Source organism: Lutra lutra, chromosome 12 (assembly GCF_902655055.1).
Source record: "Lutra lutra chromosome 12, mLutLut1.2, whole genome shotgun sequence".
Lineage (NCBI taxonomy): Eukaryota > Metazoa > Chordata > Mammalia > Carnivora > Mustelidae > Lutra > Lutra lutra.
Genome location: NC_062289.1, coordinates 50,605,041 through 50,625,475, shown reverse-complemented (window position 1 = coordinate 50,625,475; position 20,435 = coordinate 50,605,041). Strand labels below are relative to the sequence as shown.

General features: G+C 35.6%; 1 protein-coding gene across 3 annotated transcripts in view; it reads right to left on the bottom strand.

Annotated features, from left to right (window-relative positions):
- Window positions 1-20,435, bottom strand: part of ROCK1 (Rho associated coiled-coil containing protein kinase 1) — a 150,471-nt gene that overhangs the window by 24,792 nt on the left and 105,244 nt on the right. For all 3 annotated transcript variants that reach the window (XM_047696920.1, XM_047696921.1, XM_047696922.1), the window contains exons 17-22: window positions 15,538-15,644; window positions 13,980-14,130; window positions 9,002-9,162; window positions 7,692-7,876; window positions 5,855-5,924; window positions 3,440-3,534 (exon numbers count right to left, since the gene is read on the bottom strand). In XM_047696920.1, coding sequence (XP_047552876.1) covers window positions 3,440-3,534; window positions 5,855-5,924; window positions 7,692-7,876; window positions 9,002-9,162; window positions 13,980-14,130; window positions 15,538-15,644 — 769 coding nt within the window. The remainder of the gene's footprint in view (window positions 1-3,439; window positions 3,535-5,854; window positions 5,925-7,691; window positions 7,877-9,001; window positions 9,163-13,979; window positions 14,131-15,537; window positions 15,645-20,435) is intronic.

Sequence of the window (20,435 nt, the reverse complement as noted above, 5' to 3'; positions counted from 1 at the left end):
CTGTATTGAAGTCTCCAGCCCATACAAAGTGCTCAGAAATTTTGTTTCAGTCAATGAATAGATGTGCAACTTTTCCCACTCTGGTATCTTTCCCATATCTCATTTAAATATGCTCAAATCTCTGCTATCTTTAAAAAGAAATGGCTCTTTTTCAACTTCTCCTCTAGCTATTGTTCTATCTCCTTGCCTCAACAATCACATTTCTTGAATTTTTTAATTTAACAAATATTTACTGACCATCTACTATGTTCTAGGTACAATTCCAGGTGCTACATATATAACAGTGAAACAGAGTTAAGGACAAAATGTTTAAAAATTCCTTTCTTTGCTGAGCTTAAGTTCTAGCAGAGAGAAAAACAGTAAGTAAAATAAGTCACCAAATGCTATAATATACTGGGAAGGGGAAAGTGCTACAGAGAAAAACAAAACATGTAAGGAAGTACTAAACTGGGCAGCAAGGTGGGGTGGGGGAGGTTTGCACAATTTTAAGGAGGATATTCAGGGAAGGCCCCTCTGAGATGACATTTAGACCTAGGCCTGAAGAGGGTGAAGGAGCATGCCATGTGGATACTCAGAGGAAAAATGTTCCAGGAAGAGGGGAGAGGGGACAGCAAGTCCATAAGCCCTGAGGCAGAAGAGTAACTGATTAGTTTGCTGAACGGTAGGAGGTAAATATGGCTACTGTCTACACTTGGTCTCCACTTCTACCCTTACCAGTCATTTCTCAGTCCACTCTAATATCCATTCTTATTACCATTTAGGAACTGTTCTCAACAAAATAACTAATAACCTTAAATATAATGGACAATTTATTTTTTACTGACCTTTTTGAGTATTTGGCACTTTAAATCACTTTGTCTTCTTTGAAGTATTCTATTCTCCTAGACTTTGTGATCTTATTCTGTTTTCCCCCTTGTATTACTGGTTACCTCTTACATTCCCTTCCTCTGCCCTTTCTTTAGAAGTAAAGGTACTAGTAGTCTATCGTCAGCCTTTACGTCTTCTCATCCTACACTAGGGATTATAACTTGTTACCTGAGAGGGTAAAATGAGTCCACATAAGTGTTCCTCCAGACATACAATTAAAATAAATTTGGGCCAACATTTTGCATAAAATTCAGATTTCTGGCTCCTCTTGAAAAATCAGATCTTGTAATACTGAATCAGTGTTACCATGTGGCAGCAAGTGGTTAAAACTGAGATGAATTAATTCCTTAGTTTGTTTTAATACAATTTACACATTGAACAGACCCAACTAGCTTCAAATTAGTTACACGGATAGTACTGTAAGTTCATGAGTTTATAAACTTTGATGTACATAATCACCTTAACAAATCTCATCTATCTCTGTTTCAGTATATGACAATGACTGTCAAATCAGCTTCAAGTCCTTATCTTTTCTCTGAGCTCTGAAGCAATTTCAGAACCATTTCTCTTGGGACAACCCACAGGCACTGCCTATAATAGGTCTGAAATGGAAAAAATCTTGTCTCCCCTTGTTTCACAAATTTGGCATTCCTTAACTCAGGGACCAGTGCTACCATCACCCCAACTTCCCTGGTCAGAAACTTGAGAACCCACCTGAAATTTTCCCCAACTTTTGTCCCCACACTCCCAAATCTACAAGTCCTATTGCCTCTAATTCCGATTTTCCCCACGTACTTGCCTCTCCTTTTACTGTCAACTTCCACTATAATTTTACATTTAGATTTTCCAGTGGCTACATAATTCAACTTCCTGTATCCACCAGTTCTGCCTCTAATCCATTCTCCACTCCAAAGAATGAAGCTTTCTAAGACACCACCTTGTCAGTTCCTAGCACTTTGTTATAGACACTTACCTTAATTACATTTGTCTCCTGACTAGATTCTGAAGTACTTGAGGGTAAGAACCATAACTTACTAATAATCATATCACTGGCATGAAGCATTGTACTTAGCACACTAGTGGCGATCAGTATATTTCTTTTAAATAGATCAAACAAGGGCAAACATATCAACCCTATAGAACAATATGGTATGTGGAGGATTGGGTGCTCTCTTCACAGTGAATGCACACAACATGGGATTGCATATTACACTGCAGACACCATACAAATGATAGGCAATAGACTATAACAGGGGTCTATCACTGTCACAGAGACTAACCAGAAAACGTACCTTTGCTCCTACCTTAGATACAACTAAATATATTAAAGATCTAAGCACTGAGTGCCTATGGTTGTTAACAACGCAAAGAAGCAACCAGACGGTACAATTATGTATGAGGCAGTCTTCACCCCTGTATAAATCAGACTTGAATATGACTAAGACTCCCAGTTAGGGATGTCCAATTAAGCTTTCTATGAGGATAGAAATGTTCTGTATACCTGTGCTGTCAAATACGGTTGACGCTAGCTAAATGTGACTGTTGGGCACCTGAAATGTGGCTAGTACACCTGAAAAACTAAATTTTAAACTTCATTTAAATAAATTTAAATTTTTAAAAATAAGTTTAAATTTAAATGGCTACATAAAATACATAAAATTACATATTATACATATGTACATAATACATAAAATTAAATAATAAGTTCAAATTTAAATGGCTACATAAAACCAGGGGCTATCATATTGGATAGCACAGTTCTAGATTTAACCATAGATTTGCAGGAAACACAGAACAAAAATGTTCAAATGTGGAAATGGAATCAATAAAATCAGTGCAACTGAGGAAAACTATACAGGAAAAATGACCCAGTTCCATCAACAAATAAGTGTTACGATAGTGATTATTTAGTGGTGGGGGAAGAAGAGGGAAAGCAGTGGGCTTTTAAAGTGGATAGCAAGGTTCTGTCTTTTTCATGGGTGGTAATTATAATAACATTTGTCATATAATTCATAGATCTGTGCATGTTACAATATTTAATGTATTTTTGGTTTCAGCAATAAAATGGTTAAGTTTTTAAAATTTCTACATGAAAAGAGAATATAAAAATGTCAGAAAACTAGCTTTAATATCTGTTCCACCTAGCTATAAGAAGTTGTTTTATTTAAATAGCTTTAGGTCTTCTTCTAAGGCCCTAAGCAGATATGCAATGGAACTTAACCTGCCTAATAACTAAAAGGGAGACCCTAAATACCTTTACCTAGCATAAAAGAAGGACTTACAAGTACAACATGAACTATTTAAATACAAATAGATGTTTAAAGATTGAGAGACCCCTGAAAACAATTTAATGTTAAGAGTTTACCAAATCTCTGTACAATTACCATAGCGTTAATGTAGGACTTCTTCACCATAAAGTCTAAATTTAGTTTGATTTGTTCTGAATTAGCCTAATGAGATTTGCTATATCATTCCCATCAGAATAATGGCACATCTACTCTCTATTTTTAAACTTAAAGAATGCTATGATGTAATAGTGATTCTTGTTCTAAAGAAAAATGGATAGACATACTTTTCACTTTGTAGCTCTTGTATTTTCTTTAAACTTTCTCTGTTTTTTTCTTCAATTTCTTCTTTAAGTTCCTTTACCTGGGTTTTATAAAGTGTCTGCAAAATAAGTGATTGGGAGAAATAAATGTTTATGAGGAGTTTAAAAAGTTTGGTAGTTTCTTATAAAGTTAAACAACATACAATCCAACAATTCTATTCCCAAGTATTTACCCAAGACAAATGCAAGCATATATCCACACAAAATCTTGTACATGCAGCTTTTCACTGCAGCTTTATCACAAATTGTAAACAATCAGGTTCATCAACAGATGAATTTTAAAAATTGTGGAGTATCCATACTGAACAATAAAAAGGAATGACCTACTGATAAAAATGACATAATACACCTAAAAAATATTTTGCTGAGTAAAAAAAAACAGGTGCTAAAGACTATATACTGCATGATTCCATGTATGTGGAATTCTGGAACAGGTAAAAATAATCAATTGCGACAGAAAGCAAAATCAGGGGTTACCTGAAAATAGAGGTAAGTGGGGAAGAGGGACTGCAAAGGGCCACTGGGAATTTGTGGTGAAAGAAAGGTTTTATATGTTCATTTTGGTGGTAGTCACACAGTATACACATTTGTCAAAACATACACTTCAAATTGCTACGAGTAACTGTATAGAAATTATATGTCCAGGACATTAAATATTATATTGATTTGGGAAAACATTATAAAGAAATTTAGCAAGAACTATTCATTTAAAAGTTATATCAATTCTTAAAATGAATAATGTTAGAAAAACCACTTCTCTTTTCAGGTAGGTAGGATTGAGTGGGTGGTTGAGAGGCATGAACAAAATACCACAAACAAGATTCATCAAACATTCTGCTAACAAGTAATACATACTTATTATAGAACAATGGTTCCTACAAAATTCATTCAGCTTTTGCCAACTCCAACAACAAATATTTAACAGATATGAGGGAGCATTAGACCCATGTTCTGTTAAGGTGCTGTGATTACAAAGGAAACTTCCAGTTCTACAGTCTTTTTTTGTAAACTATCCTTTTTCATATATAAGATAAGGGAAAAAAAAAATAGTAAGGACCAGCAAATAGCTGTGGAGAATTACTTTTAAACTGTAAACTTACTTATCCCTCTAAGAAATAGCACTTTTCTAGGGGAAAAATACAAATTTTTCAATGGGAATGTAAATAAAAGAGGTATTAGATTATTCTGTGAAAGTATATGGACAAGAAAGTGTGCATGGTATTATACACCACTGCAGAAGTGGTCTTTGAACAAGTGGCTTTGAACAAGTAAGATTAATCTCTACCCAAGGAAAAATTTTTCAATAATACTGAATTTTTTTAAAATTTAAAAACATATTTCAGTGATAGTCTAACAAGTCAAGAAACAGGCAAAAAACAGAAAGTCACCATGTTTTTAGGACAGGAGCAGAGTACACCATGAAGCTCTGAACATGTGAAAAGTTCTGTAGAGCTCTACCAGTGTTCAGTTTCTTTATTAAGGAAATAATTATTTCCAATATTGTTCAGTTGGTTTCTAGGACATGTTCACCAACACAACTCAAACTCTCTCACTTAACTGCACTAAGACTTGTAGAAAAAGCAGCTGCCAGGGTTAATAGTAATGGAGAAACTAGGTAAATGTTAAGTTGAAATGGTGGAGTATAAACTTGACAACCAAAAGAAACAAAAAATGCAGAGGCTTTAAAAATCTCAAAGCACTGGCTATAAATGTTAAAGTAGTAGTGAAAATAAGCTGCCCTGCAGCCAATAAGAGTTAGAACGACTTCTACAGAGGAAAAAGCAAAACAGATGCATGAAGTGCATACAGGGAGCTAAAACAAGACCAAAGCTTTTGAGCATTAACTCTACCTATAACTGTATGCAGTTATACCTACAAATGTGACGTGCATACATGAACCATGCATGAAAATACTGACACTCCAACTACCCCTTAATGAAGTCTTCTATATAGCTTTAGTTTGAAGCAATTCTAGAAATATTTCACAAAAATGGTCATTTCTTTACAACTTACACAGACCATGAACTCAGATTCAGAAATGAAATGTAGAGATGGGGAGATTAAAAGGGGGAGAAAACCAGTTCATGGTCATTTGAAAAAAATGTCACAATTCACATTAAAAATCTTAATATGTTGTTTCAAGTGAAGTGTTAAAAATGATTCTTTTTTTTTTTTTAAAGATTTATTTATTTATTTATTTGACAGAGAGAAATCACAAGTAGGCAGAGAGGCAGGCAGAGAGAGAGGAGGAAGCAGGCTCCCTGCTGAGCAGAAAGCCCGATGTGGGGCTCGAACCCAGGACCTGGGATCATGACCCGAGCCGAAGGCAGCGGCTTAACCCACCGAGCCACCCAGGCGCCCCTTAAAAATGATTCTTACCGAGAAATATTGCTCAGCTTCAAGCTGATCTTGTAGCTCCCGCATCTGTCCTTCATTTCCTCTATACTGTCTTCAGGTAAAAGAGAAAACAGTAAATGAATGCTATTTACATTGGGCTTTATATTATTCTCTATTTATTAAAGTTGCTAAAAATAAATATGTTTACTAAAATGACCTTTGCTTTTTAAAAACTGTATTTCATTACACAGTATTACTTTTATGATTATATTTGTCAGATCATGCTGTCTGGTTCCATTTTGTTCCTTATAAAGTGATACCATGCAAAGTAGAGGAAACTGTTTTCTACTGAAGGTGACTTTTAGGAGAATGTTAATTGTGGATTAATCCAAGTTGCAATAATAAAAATGATACTTTTTTGGTAAATTTTTATAAAGAAAAGCATTCTTAGAATATATTTTATTTTTATTTTAGAAGATTTTATTTATTTATTTGTCAGAAAGAGAGACAGAGCACAAGCAGGGGGAGCTGCAGGCAGAGGGAGAAGCAGGCTCCCTATTGAGCAAGGAGCCCAACTCGGGACTCGATCCCAGAACCCTGGGATCATGACCAGAGCTGAAGGCCGAAGTTTAATTGACTGAGTCACCCAGCTGTCCTTTAGGGACACATTTTAAGTGTCATATGTAGTAAAGTAGGCAAATAAAAAGAGGGGACATGAAAATATTTAATAAATATTAATAATATTATATATGCTATACATTACATATACATATAGTACTATACATGATATCCAAAAAAGCATGGGGATGGGGCTGGAAATGAAAACCCAGGTAAGGAATAAGAAAGGAGGCAAGAACAATAACTGATAAAGGAGAAGGAACACAGACACATCTACATATATATAATATACACGTTAACATGATTCACTCAGAAACAGATAAGACAATTATCTGTTACCTGACAATGCAACCCACAGACATTCACTGCCAAGGGTAAACAATTCTGTCTGCATCTGCTAGGTTTTCATATTAGACAGCAATAGCTTTGTATCTACCAAGGCATATGGTTGATAAAAGGACATAATAAATGTTCACTGAATGGTGAGTGAAAGTTATTTTGGGAGAACTATAAAACACATTACACAAAAATGATGGCTCTAAAAGGCAGAAAAGAATTTCGCCAAAATAAATGCAACAAAACAAAACCCAACAATTTTATTCAATAATTACTATGTTGTAAATGAAGGTGGCAAAGGAAGATATTGTAACAGAAACCCAGAGGAAATAAAAACACATGACTTGGCATAAGACACACACATCTTTGACATTAAATTTCTGAAGGATGTCTTTATACAAATTCTGCAAGCAATAATGACACCTTGCTTTGTCTCCACTTCAAGTAAGTGAACAAACACATCACATCGCAGAGTGGAAGAAAAAAGGTACTTTGCATTCGGAGATGAACCAAAGGAACAAAAAAAGACAGATACAGGGTCATCATGTCTAACTCTAGCTTCTAGAATAAAGAAACACTGAACATTTCCCATAAGGTACTGAATCCTATCCCTGATTTTTGTAATTCAAGTGTCAACAAACATGACTGGTAGGTATGAAAATAATATGACAAATCTGTAGCTTTTGGTTTTATGGTAAAGTCAGTAAGTAGTCTTGATAATCTTTTTTCTCCTTTTAAAGATCTCTACTTTTTATTTACTAAGGCTCCCTTGCAAATCTTTGCAAGTAAATTCTTTCACTTCTAAATGAATTTTTCTGAAGTCTTCCTTTCACAAACTCCAAATACAATATTTCTATACACAGAAAATATCAAACATAAGCAAATATATAACACAAAAAAGAAAAATGTTATTTTTGAGACTTACTTTGTAAGCTGAGCTAATTCAAATTCTAATAATCTTTTTGCTTCCAATAAAGTATTTATTTCCTGTTTCATTTGCTTTTCTAGACCTTTTAAATTGTCTGCTTCAAATGCTTGAGTCTTCAATTCATTCTGTAATAACAGCCGCTTGTTTGATTCCTGCTCTAGTTGAAGGGACAGATTCTTAACCTATGAATGAGAAAAATAATTGGGATCTTAAATTTCACTATTTATTTATTTAGACTTATTCATTTGAGAGAGAGAGAGAGAATGGGGGGCAAGGAGGGGAGAGGGCAAAGGGAGAGAGGTAATTTTATTTTCTAAAAGTATTTTCACCTATAGCCTCCCATTTTAAGTTTAAAAGACTATCAATACTTTGATCCCCAAGTTTCCCATTACTACTCAGTATGTCTTTTCTTCTCTGGATACATCAAGTCCTTTTTTGTCCTTCAATTACCTATCTTTGCTCATTAATCACTCTTTTATTATCATCACCACTGATAATGTTCCCTTTACCAACTCTGGCTTCTGACTCTCAGATAATTAACCTTTGAGGTCTTACTCAATATTTAAATAATGGTAATATCTCATCCCTCCTATAATAAACCACAAGGATATAATATCATTTTATCTTTTTATTTACTGCTTTCTAAAAGTGTACCCTGTGCTTCCTATCAATATAAACTGGTCAAAACTCTGTGGTTTAACACTTTTCTTGAAATCTAAGAGCAACTGTTCCTCTTTGGGATTACGAGGTAACTTTACAGTAAAGGTTGTTTTTGTTTTTTGCTTTTTAAAAAGCAGAATGGTCATGGTTGGTAAAGCAGACGCTTAACCAACTGAGCTACCAGTTGGTTAAGCATCTGCCTTTGGCTCAGATCACGGTCCCAGAGTTGGAACTGAGCCCTGCCTGGGGCTTCCTGTTCAGCGGAGAGTCTACTTTCTCTCCCTCTGCTCCTGTGGGCTCTCTCTCTCTCTCAGAATAAATAAAATCTTAAAAAAAAAAAAAAAAAAAAAAAAAAGCAGATGGTCAGATTCTTTAGGGGAGGAGCTATAACACTTCTACAGAGTTGTACTGTCATAGTGCCAAATGACATAGACCTTATGGTGTGAATGTTCACTAAACTATTTGTAGAGGAAAATCCTAGGAGGTAAGGGTGTAGTGGTGACCTCAGAGCAGTGAACACATATACATTCAGGTTATTCACTCAAATCTTCTCCACGGTGTTTAAATTACAGATAATGACTTTTCAGTCATAACTTATGATTGTTTCTCTTCTATAAGATGAATAAAACCAGTACTATTCTTCTTACTTCATCCTCCATCCTTTCTTTATTTTCAGTCAAATGCTCAAGCTTCTGCTGAGATTGTTTCAGATCAACATCTAGCATTGAACACTGTTTCTCAATCTGAACAACTCTATTTTCAGCCTTCTCTCGAGCTTCTCTCTCTTCCTTCAGCTTTTTTTCCATTTCTGTGGAAAAAAAAAAGTTATACATATTTTCATTTTCATGGGCTGTATAAAACAAATTGGTGCCAAAAATCCCTACTGTTTTTGTCCTGGGATTCTAATAGAGCTATTCACTATAGAAGTCCTAATGTTTTGAATTATTGTATAGTAGGATCTTTAAAGGAAGGGAGTTATAAAGTATAATAAAGTAATAAAACTCCTAAATCCAGCCCATGCCCAATGATATGAGAGATTATTCAGAGCCATTTTCAGACCAGAAGGTGAAAATATAGCTGGGGAAAAAAGTGAACTAATAAGAAAAATGGGGGTAGTGCAGATAAAAGCAGAGAGAAGTAAGGCAGTGGTTATTCATCTATACCTTGCATTGTTCCAGAACAGTGGACTTAAGGCTGATAGGAATTCTAATTTATGCATCTCTGATAAACAAGATTCCATGGTAGTATAATAATACCTACTTTAATCATTAGCAGAAGATACTAGCCTACAGTGAGGCTCCTTTTTTGAGATTTGGTAACTAAAGTTCTGAGAGGTTAAATTTCCAAGGTTTTAAACCTACTAAGTTGCACCAAATGACTCAAACTTAATGAGTCTGCTTTTCTACTCTCAGAGAGCGACCTCAAGGTGATAAAACAGAAACCATTAGAATAGAACTTCCTCATCTTTCCCCCCAACCCTACAAACAACTTAGCCACACCAATAATCATCCTCTTAATTCCCATCTCTAATCAAACATAAATCTATCCACTTCTGTTCTGGACTCTGTTCCTTCAATTATTTCATCTCTTCTCTGCCTCAACAATTACCTGCTTCCAAATGAATCACTGCCATCAACATAATAATCTTATTATCTCCCCTCCTAAAATATCCTCTACTGATCTCATATCCCTTCTCAGCTACCATCCATCTCTGTTCACGAACCTCTGAAAGAGTTATCTACATTTCTTGTCTCCAATGCCTCATCTACTACCCATTTATTACTTTCCATTTGGCTTCTATCTCCTGCATTCCACTGAAACTGCTTTGTATGATAACCAATGACGTCCATCTTGTAAAATGCAGAGGACATACAACGTTCATGTCTTCATCTTTACCGACCTTAACAGAATTCAATATACTGAACGACTTCCTCACTTTTCCAATACTCTTCAAGTTCTAATACCATACTCTTTTGGCATTCCTGTGACCCCTTTGGCTGTTCTTTCTTGGTTTCCTTTGCTGGTTTTTCCTCTTTTATCTGACCTCCAAATGTTAGACTACCTAAAGGGCTCCTTATGATTCCTTTTCTACTCTGCCTTTTTTCTTCCCTTAGCTGATCTCATCAAGTTCTCCATATAGCTCTATATGTATGGCTCCTGAATTGATACCTCTCCTCTGAGCTCCAGACTTAGACTATTTGATGTCTCTACCTACATATCTAATAAGCTTTTCAAAGTTAACATATCTAAACAGACAACTTTATTTCCCTCCCCTCCTAAACCCCTCCAATCTCAGTCATCTCAAAGTCAGAATGTATTAACATCTGTCCGACTGTTAAAATTAAAAAGCTTGAGTCTTGATTCCTTCTTTTTCCTCTTTCCATCCAATTCTTTACAACTCTTACCTTCTGTATCTCCATTTCTTTATAGCTCTACTACCACAAATGCCTACAGACTAGAGCCTTCTAGTTGATCTCCTTTTTAAACTGTTTTCTCTCTCAAAAGCATTTTCCACACAGTAGTAGGAGTGGTCTTTTAAAGACATAAATTACACATTCCAGCACAGCTCAAAACACTACAATGGCTATCCACTATTCTTAGAATAAGAGTAATAAACTTACCACCTCTTCTACCTGGAACATACTTCCTCCTGCTCTTTCAATGGATGGTTCATTTTGACTCATATATTTAGTTCAGAGAGGCCTTTCCTCAGAATCACATCTAACATAGCAATTCCTGGAAACTATCACATGGCATTTTCTTCATATTAATGATTACAATCTGTACCTATTTTCATTTATTTGCTTTTTTTATCTCCACCATCAGAATATAATCTCTAAGAGACAGGGTTCTTATAAGTCTTATTCTGTGGTATATACTCCCAGGTATGCCTGGTCTATAGTAGACAGCCAATAATTAACAACTGTGAAAGAAATAAAAGTAGTTTAATACGGCTGAATCACGAGATACACGTAAGAAGTGCAGAGCAGCAAGGCTATAAAGACAGATTAAGTGCTAACCCAAAGATTCTTTATGTCATGAGAAGTCTGACATGTATCTTGCAAACACTGAAAAGACAAAAGGATTTTAAAAATGACTAGCACAGTTAAGATTTTAATTTCAAAAAGATCACTCTGGCCTAAGTGGGAATAAGAGATTGACAAGCAGAACAATTCCTGGCATAGTAATAATTAAAAGTTTGCTGCAACAGATCAAGCAAAGTGATGACATCACCATGAACTAAAAGAGAAAAGGAAAAGAAGAATATATTGTTTATATCACTTGGAAGCAGAAATGCTAAATGATTCTAAGACTTCTGGCTTGGGTTCCTGGATGTTGAATATCACCATCTTTAACCATAATAATAATATTTCCCAGTTACTAAAAACTTTCTTTTTTCTTTCTATTTATTTATTTTAGAGAGAGTGTGTGCAAGTGGGGGGAGGGAGAAGGGAGGAGGGAGAGGGAGAGAAAACCTTAAGCAGGCTCTCCGCTGAGTGCAGAGCCTGATGCTGAGCTTGATCCCAGGACCCTGAGATCATGACCTAAGCTGAAATCAAGAGTCAGTCAGATGTTTAACCAACTGAGTAACCCAGGATCCCTCCATTTATTGAAAGCTTTCTATGTACAGGCACTTTATGCATTTGTTCACTTAATATCTTTTTAGTAGTCACAGAGTAGCTTTGTTTGATTGATTCAAAGCCTAGACTGCTAAAAACTATACAGCCATCAACTAGCATCATGAGAATAAGAGATAAGAGTAGGTTTGACAGATAAAATCATATGTTTTTCCCTTGAATGAACTGAATTTAATATATTTTTAAAAGATTTTATTTATTTTGAGAGAGAGTGTGCAAGTGGGGGGGAAGCAGAGGGACAGAATCTCAAGCATATTCCCACTGAATGCAGAGCCGACATGGGGACATGGGGCTCAATCTTGTGACCCTGAGATCATGACCTGAGCCGAAATCAAGAGTCAGACACTTAACTGACTGACCTACCCAGGTGTCCCTTGAAAGAACTGAATTTAAAGTGTCAAGTGACACTTGCAGATTGTAGCTGGTTATGAAGAAGTGCAAGATGAAAAAAGGAAAATGCCTCTTTCTAAAAGTCTGGCTCTAAAGGGATGGAATAAAACAATGGCAGTTAGTAAGGATCATGTATTACTACAGGGGTTTTACTTTATCTTTTTTTTTTTTTTAAGATGTTCTTTATTTGAGAGAGGAGAGAGAGAGAGAGCGCTCAAGTGGGAGAGGGGCAGAAGGAAAGAAGCAGCAGACTACCAGTTGCGCAGGGAGCCTGATCTAGGGCTCGATCCCTACCTGAACCTAAGGCAGGCATTTTACCAACTGAGCCCCCCAGGTGCCCACCCTTTTTTTCTTTTTAAATGGAAGAGACTTGCACATGTTCATAAAAAGGATTCAGGGGCATCTGCATGGCTCAGTTGGTTAAGTAGTCTGCCTCTGGCTCAGGTCATGATCCCAGGGCCCTCGGATCCAGCCCCACCGCAGGCTCCCTGCTCAGTGGAGAGCCTGCTTTTCTCTCTCTGCCCCTCCCCACTGCTCATGCACTCTTGCTCTATCTCAAATAAACGAATAAGATCTTAAAAAACAAACAAACAAGAAAGTATTCAGTAGAGGAAAAGGGTTAAGGATAAAGAAGAGGAAAGACAGAAGATGAGATAGGAAGGGACTAGATCTGAGTACAGCTAGCATGGATTAGCCAGAACAAGAGGAGGATCAGTATCTTCTAAGATGAAAGACAATGAAGATGAGTAAAGAAGTAGACAGGCTGATTAAGTAAGAGAACAGGACTTTGGGAGTTCACTCCTATGCTTTCACTATTTCTTTTTGAGATAAAAGTTCAACTAAAAGTGGAGTGATAAAGAAATGGCATATACATCTGAGAACAGAAATAATAGTCTGAGAGAAGGACAGTGAATGATGTACTAAAACTGACAGCTCAAATGAAGTTCGAGATAATGCATTGGGCTAAGCCCTATCTAAAGAATTACTTGAAGTGAAGAAAGTCGTTGGTTGTTCTGCTCTCAGGTTGTGTTTAGAGGCATACCCAGTACAGTGGAAATACAAAGAATTTAGAAAATTGAGGGTACAAAGCAAGAAAGCAAAGGAACAAAAAAAGACAATGAGTTCCAGAATGGATCAAGAAGAAAATGAAGGAAAGGGCTAAAAAATACTAGGACCTAAGAGAGATTCCAATGACATTTATAGGAAATGGAGGGTAACAGAATGAGGGGAAATAGAACGAGAAATTTAATAAAATGGAAGGTATTGCAGCGCCTGGGTGGCTCAGGCTGGGTGTCCCAGGTCTTGATTTCGGCATGATCTCAGGAGTGTGAAAGTAGGCCCCATACTTAGCAGGAAGTCTGCTCCAGACACTCTCTAACTCTACAACCCCTGCAACCAAAATAAATAAATAAATAAATAAATCTTTTAAAAGGAAAAAAGAAGGATCAAAAGAGAAAAAAAGAGAATTATCTTTTTACTAGATCACATTTTATAATTTCTAAGTGTTTATACTATTATAAAATGAAATCTTAAATGCATTCTTTTGGTAGGCATTAAAAAAATTAATCATGTAGAAAATATTAAAACTGACACTTACCACACATTGCAACAGACTTTGCCTCTTCAATAGATTGATGTTTGTCAGTTAAACGAGCTTTAGTTACTTTATGTTCATTTACCTCTTGTTCTAAACGTTGTTGTAATGATTTAAGCTTATAGTTTAAATCTATCTCTAAATTATTTTTTTCCTGTAAAATGAAAATGAGTTATGTAATACACTATGCAAAAGACATATTATTAAATCTTACATTATTTAATATTCTGTAAGAGATAATATATGAATCACATGGGCCTGAAATGTGATATCATATTTACTTAATATTTTTATTTAGGACATAATTTTATTTTTCATACTTTCTTGAATATTTCATATTATTTCTAATATCTTACTTTAAAAAACATGATAAGCACATACAAGTAAAAGCAAAATATCACCCCCACCACTCCCAGAAGAGTTGTGGTAGTGGTTATATTCAAGAGGGCTCAAAGTTAGGATCAGAAATAAACAGGACAGTTCTTTGGTTCATTAAAAAAATATTTGCTGCTACTTTAAAAAAATTTAAATTCAGATTTAAATCTACATTAATTTACATTAAATTAAGATTAAATTAAATCTACACCTAGATTTACATTGCCTTGACAAAAGGACAGGTCAAAACGTATCCCATTTGTTTGGGTGCATCTTCTACTCTTCCATCTTTCATCCTACATCCACATTTACATCAGGCTTAGATGTACTACTCTGATTATCACAAAACATGTCCAAAGGACAAAATAAGTGGTGCATTTTCTGATCATTTATCTGAGGATCTAGTAAACCTATATTTCAGGGAGGAATTGAAAAATGTGAGAGCCAGATCTGCGTATTATCTATTTAATCCTTTTCTTAGCAAGGTAAGAACAGAGGATAACCAATGATATTTCTGATTAGTGAGAAAACTATAGACAAAGGGCAAACATATATGCTCTTTACTACTTTGCTAACTTTTACCATTAGAATGGAAAAAGCACACGTGTGTCTACCATACAGCTATCCTTTGTTTTCTTTTTTCATAAGGCTAGTAAGGTTCAGCACCTTCATCTTACCCAAGTACGAAAACATGGGAGAAAAATTCTACATGAAAAGATATTTCCAGGGGCTCCTGGGTGGCTCAGTGGGTTAAAGCCTCTGCCTTCAGCTCGGGTCATGATCCCAGGGTCCTGGGATGGAGCCCAGCATCGGGCTCTCTGCTCAGCAGGGAGCCTGCTTCCCTTCCTCTCTCTCTGCCTGCCTCTCTGCCTACTTGTGATCTCTGTCAAATAAAAAAAAAAAAAAAAAAAAAGAAAGAAAAGATATTTCCAAACCAAAGTAATTTGTGATGATCAGATAATATCAAACATCTAGTACTCTTCAAGGTTAAAAACAAACAAAAATAGCACAATAAAAAGCAGTAAACACACATACACCCCTACAAAACCACCACCAACTATAAAAAGTTTTAGAAATGGAAGTTTATAAATATCAGGAATTAAGAAAGAAAGCTATTTTATAAAAATACATTATAATATCTGATAGTACACAGTATCTCATAATTGGCACATGTTAAATCGTTTACCTTCTCTGAGTGATTAAGCAAGTCTTGAGCTTCTTTTCTTTCTCCTTCCACTCTTTCAAGATTATGTTTGAGATGCTTCACCTCCTCTTGTAAAGATGTAATTCGAGCTATTAAGTGAGAAGAAAGTTCAAGTCACAAAGTCATCAAAAAAAGAGTTTGTTTTTCTTTTTCAGCATGATCATTAAGACAAAAAAGTTTTAGGGGCACTTGGATGGCTCAGTTGGTTAAGCATTGGATTCTTGGCTTTGGCTCAGGTCATGATCTCAGGGTCAAGCCCAAACATGGGTTCCACACTTGGCGCAGAGTCTGCTTGAGATTCCTCCCTGCTACCTTCCCCTAGAGCTCACGCATGCTCTCTCTCTAAAATAAGAAAGAAAAATCTTTTAAAAAAGGACAAAGTTTTTAAATTTCCTGATTAGGTAGAATTTATTAAAATTACTATTAAATTTTTAATTATCAAAATATTATATTTTTATTTAAAATTAATTTATTTGATGTTTTCTTGGTAATATATACAATAACTACAATATACAGTAATAAAAATGTTAAGGCTCATTGGAAATCATCCAGTATATATTCCTCATTTCACAAATGATCAAAGAGATGGAGCCTGAGCTTGGTCCAGAAATCAGACAGGAGTCCTTATTAAGTGTTCTTTTCCATCATATTAAAAGTAAGACCCTTTAGTTAATTAAGGCACGTATTCAGTAGTCTTTATGTGCCAGACATTCTGAAAAGCCTTTAATTACTCTTAAGCTCAATGAAGCCATACTCTGTTTTTTATAGGAAATGAGATTTAAGGAATTCAAATGCTCTAAACGACACTTGGTTTTAACCTACCACCTCAGGCCCATGCCATGCAATGATGGCAACTTAAATATTTAGTAACGCTCTTCATTAAAACATGCTTGAGGCATTACATGTTTTTAATGCATAAGTATTTAATAAATGCACAAATTTAACTAGATTTAACACAGAATCTAGTATTAATGAATATAATTATAAGTAAGAACCTATTTTCTTATTCTGTGATTCAAAGCAACCTAGGATTCAACAGGAAATGGATAAAGCACCCCCAAAAAACCAGGAAAAACCCTATATTGCTCTAAGTTCAGTGTTTAACTTACTGGACCTGCCAAGATTTCAATGTACTCTACCTGCCTCTATATTTTAGTGTTTCTGAACTAGTTCTTTAATGAACAAATGACTATCACATCTTCGGCACCCGAATGCTTTGCTAGGCTAGTTCTAGGATTGAAAGAGTAATGAAACAAATTTATTTACACACAAATTTACAGATAATACTGGCATTATGTTCATGTACAAGAAAGAAACACCTGCCAGTTTCTTTCAAATGACTGAGCAAAAAATAAAAATTATGTATGTGTTTGTATGGACAGAGAAAAAGCTAGGGTGGCAGTATGTTTAAATGTTGAAGTACTAGCAAAAAAATGCTTCCTTCAGTATTTAAAATAAATAATAGGCTTTAAGTATCTGTACAAAGATAGCAATTTCAGGTTAAACAGAATTTTTCATGTAGAATAAGATTAATATAAACCAACTCCTAAGAAGAAAAAGAAAAATATAGATGAAGAATCCTATACAGAATCTTAATAAGCTTATGAAAGACATATTAAATAGTTTATTTTCTTCATTTATTCTATTTTTAAAAACATGCTAAGAAAATATAACTTGTGTAATCCATAAAAACAAAGAGGCCTCATACATAAAAATTATAAAAATATTGTGAAAGGAAGAAGAAACAAAATTTCAGGTATCATAACACAAACCGACTGAAACATTTAAGCTTCTAGAAGAGAACAGGGAGTACATTCATGATTTAATCAAACAATCCAACAGGTCACAATAAAGGTAAAAATACAAACTGGACTACATTAAAAAGACCAAAAGTAAGACCTCCTGTTCATAAGCAGACAGCATTTAAAAGTGAAAAGGCAAAACAAAGAGAGGGAGAAAACAACTATGATACATGTATTTGATAGAGGACTAATACCTAGTGCTCATAAAAAACAATTAGAAAATGGCAAACTATCCAATTAAAAAAAAGAGGCAAAAGACATGAACAGCACATCACAAACTATCAATAAACATGTAGAGCTGCTCAATTTTAGACACCAGGAAAATGCAAATTAACCCATAAGGAAATACCATCACACCCCATTAGAATGGCTAAAACATTAATGCTGACAAACTCAGTGGGGAATGAATATTGTCTTTAATGAGGAAGTGGAGCAACTGGAACTGTCATACACTCCTGGTGAATATAAACTGGGGTAGCTACTTTGATATATACAGGCATACTCGGAAATACTGTGGGTTGAGTTTTAGACCACAGCAATTAAAGTGAATATCTCAATGAAGTCAACTGAATTAATTTTTTGGTTTCCTGGTGCATATAAAAGTTACACTTACACTAAACTCTATAGACTATTAAGTGCACAATAGCATTATGCCTTAAAAATGTACATACCTTAATTTAAAAATACTTTTTGCTAAAAAATACTGACCATTATCTGAGCTTCCAGGAGTCAATCTTTTTGCTGGGGGAGGGTTCTGCCTCCATGTTTTGGCTGCTGATCAGGGTGGTGGTTGCTAAGGTTTGGGGTGGCTGTGACAATTTCTTAAAATAAGACAACAATGAAGTTTGCCATATCGATTGACTCTTCCTTTCACGAATGACTTCTCTGTGGCATAAATGCTGTTTGACAGCATTTTACCCATAGAACTTCTTTCCAAACTGGAGTCAATCCTCTCAAAGCCAACCATTGCTTTTGTTTAGGAAAGATTCTAAATCCATTATCGTCATCTCAACAATCTTCACAGCATTTTCACCACACGTAGATCCCCTCTCAAGAAACCACTCTTTTTGCTCATCCATTAGAAGCAACTCTTCACCCATTCAAGTTTGATCATGAGCTTGCACACCCTCAGGCTCCACTTCTAATGCTGCTTCTCTTGCTATTTCCACCACATCTGCGGTGACTTCCTCCACTGAAGTCTAGAACCCCTCAAAGTCACCCGTGAGTGTTGGAATCAACGTCTGAATTTTTGGTAATGTTAATATTTTGACTTCTTCCCATGAATCATGAATGTTCCTAATGCCATCTAGAATGGTGAATCACTTCTAGAAGGTTTCCAATAGACTTTCCTCTGATCCATCAGAACAATTCTCTCTATGGCAGCTGTGGCCTTACGAAACATATTTCTTAAATCACAAGACTTGAAAGACAAAATTATCCTTTCATCCACGAGCTACAGAAGGAATGTTAAGTTAACAGGCATGAAAGCCACATTCATCTCTTTGTACACCACCATCAGAGCTCTTGGGTGACCAGGTGTATTGGCAATGAGCAGTAATATTTTGAAAGAAATCTTTTTTTCTGAGCAGTGGTTTCAGCAGTGGGATTAAAATATTCAATTACTTGTAAACAAACGTGGCGTCATCTAGGCTTTGTTGTTCCATTTCTAGAGCACAGGCAGAGTAGATTTAGCATAATTCTTCAGGGTCCTAGGATTTTCAGAATGCTCAACTTCAGAATGGCTTCAACTTACAGTTACCAGCTGCATTAGTCCCTAAGAGGAGAGCCAGCCTGTCCTTTGAAGCTTTGAAGCCAGGCACTGACTTCTCCCCTCTAATTGTGAAAGGCCAAGATGGCATCTTCTTCTGATAGAAGAAGGCGATTTCATCCACATTGAAAATCTGTTGTTCGGTGTAGCCACCTTCAGTAATGATCTTAGCTAGATCTTCTCAATCACTTGCGGTTTGCTTCACCTTGCACTTTGATGTTTAAGGAAACCTCTGCCAGGTTCAGACCTTTCTCCTGCAGTTTCCTCACCTCTCTCAGCCCTCACAGATTTGGAGAGAAAGTTAGGCCTGGCTCTGGATTGAGCTTTGGCTTAAGGGAATGTTATGGCTCCTTTGATCTTCTATCCAGACAACTCAAACTTTCTATCAGCACTAAGACTGTTTTGCTTTCTTATCATTCATGTGTTCACTGAAGTAGCACTTTTAATTTCCTTTAAGAACTTTTCCTTTGCATTCATAACGTGGCTTACTGTTTGACACAAAGGCCTAGCTTTCAGCCTATTGTGGCTTTCATTTCTAGCTCTTGAGTTAGAAAGACACGCAACTCTTTCCTTCCCTTGAATACTGAAGCAGTTATTGTTGGTAACTGTTAACTGGCCTCATTTCAATATTGTTGTGCCTCAAAGAATAATGGCCCGAGAGAGAGAGAGAGAGGCAGGAGAAAGGCTGGCAGGTAGAGCAGTCAGCACACACAGAACATTTATCAATTAAGTCTGTGATCTTTTATGGGTGTGGTTCATGGCACCCCAAAACAATTATAATAGTAACACCAAAGATCACTGATCAGAGTTCATTTTAATATATGTAGTAATAATGAAAAAGTTAGAAATATTTCAAGAATTACCAAAATGTGACACACAGACATGAACAAATGATGTTGGAAAATAGTGCTAAAAGACTTCCTCAATGCAGGGCTGCTGTAAATTGCTCAATTTATTAGAAAAGGCAGTTATAGCAATGTGTTATAAAGCAAAGAGCAATAAAACACAGCACATCTATACTTGGAATATTTTTACTAAAACTAAACACATTCTATGACTCTGCCACTCCTAATTGTATACCAACAAAACACACAGGTATGATAACCAAAAAACATGTACAAGAAAATTCCTATAAGTGCTATTCATAATACCCCCCAAATGGAAGTAACTGCAGTATACATGTTTTACCATAGAATAAATGATAAACTGCAGTGGTTATACCTAATAAATGGAATACCACACAGCAAGAAGACCAAACCATTGCCTATACAACAATACAGACAAATCTCATAAACATAGGGGTAATCAAA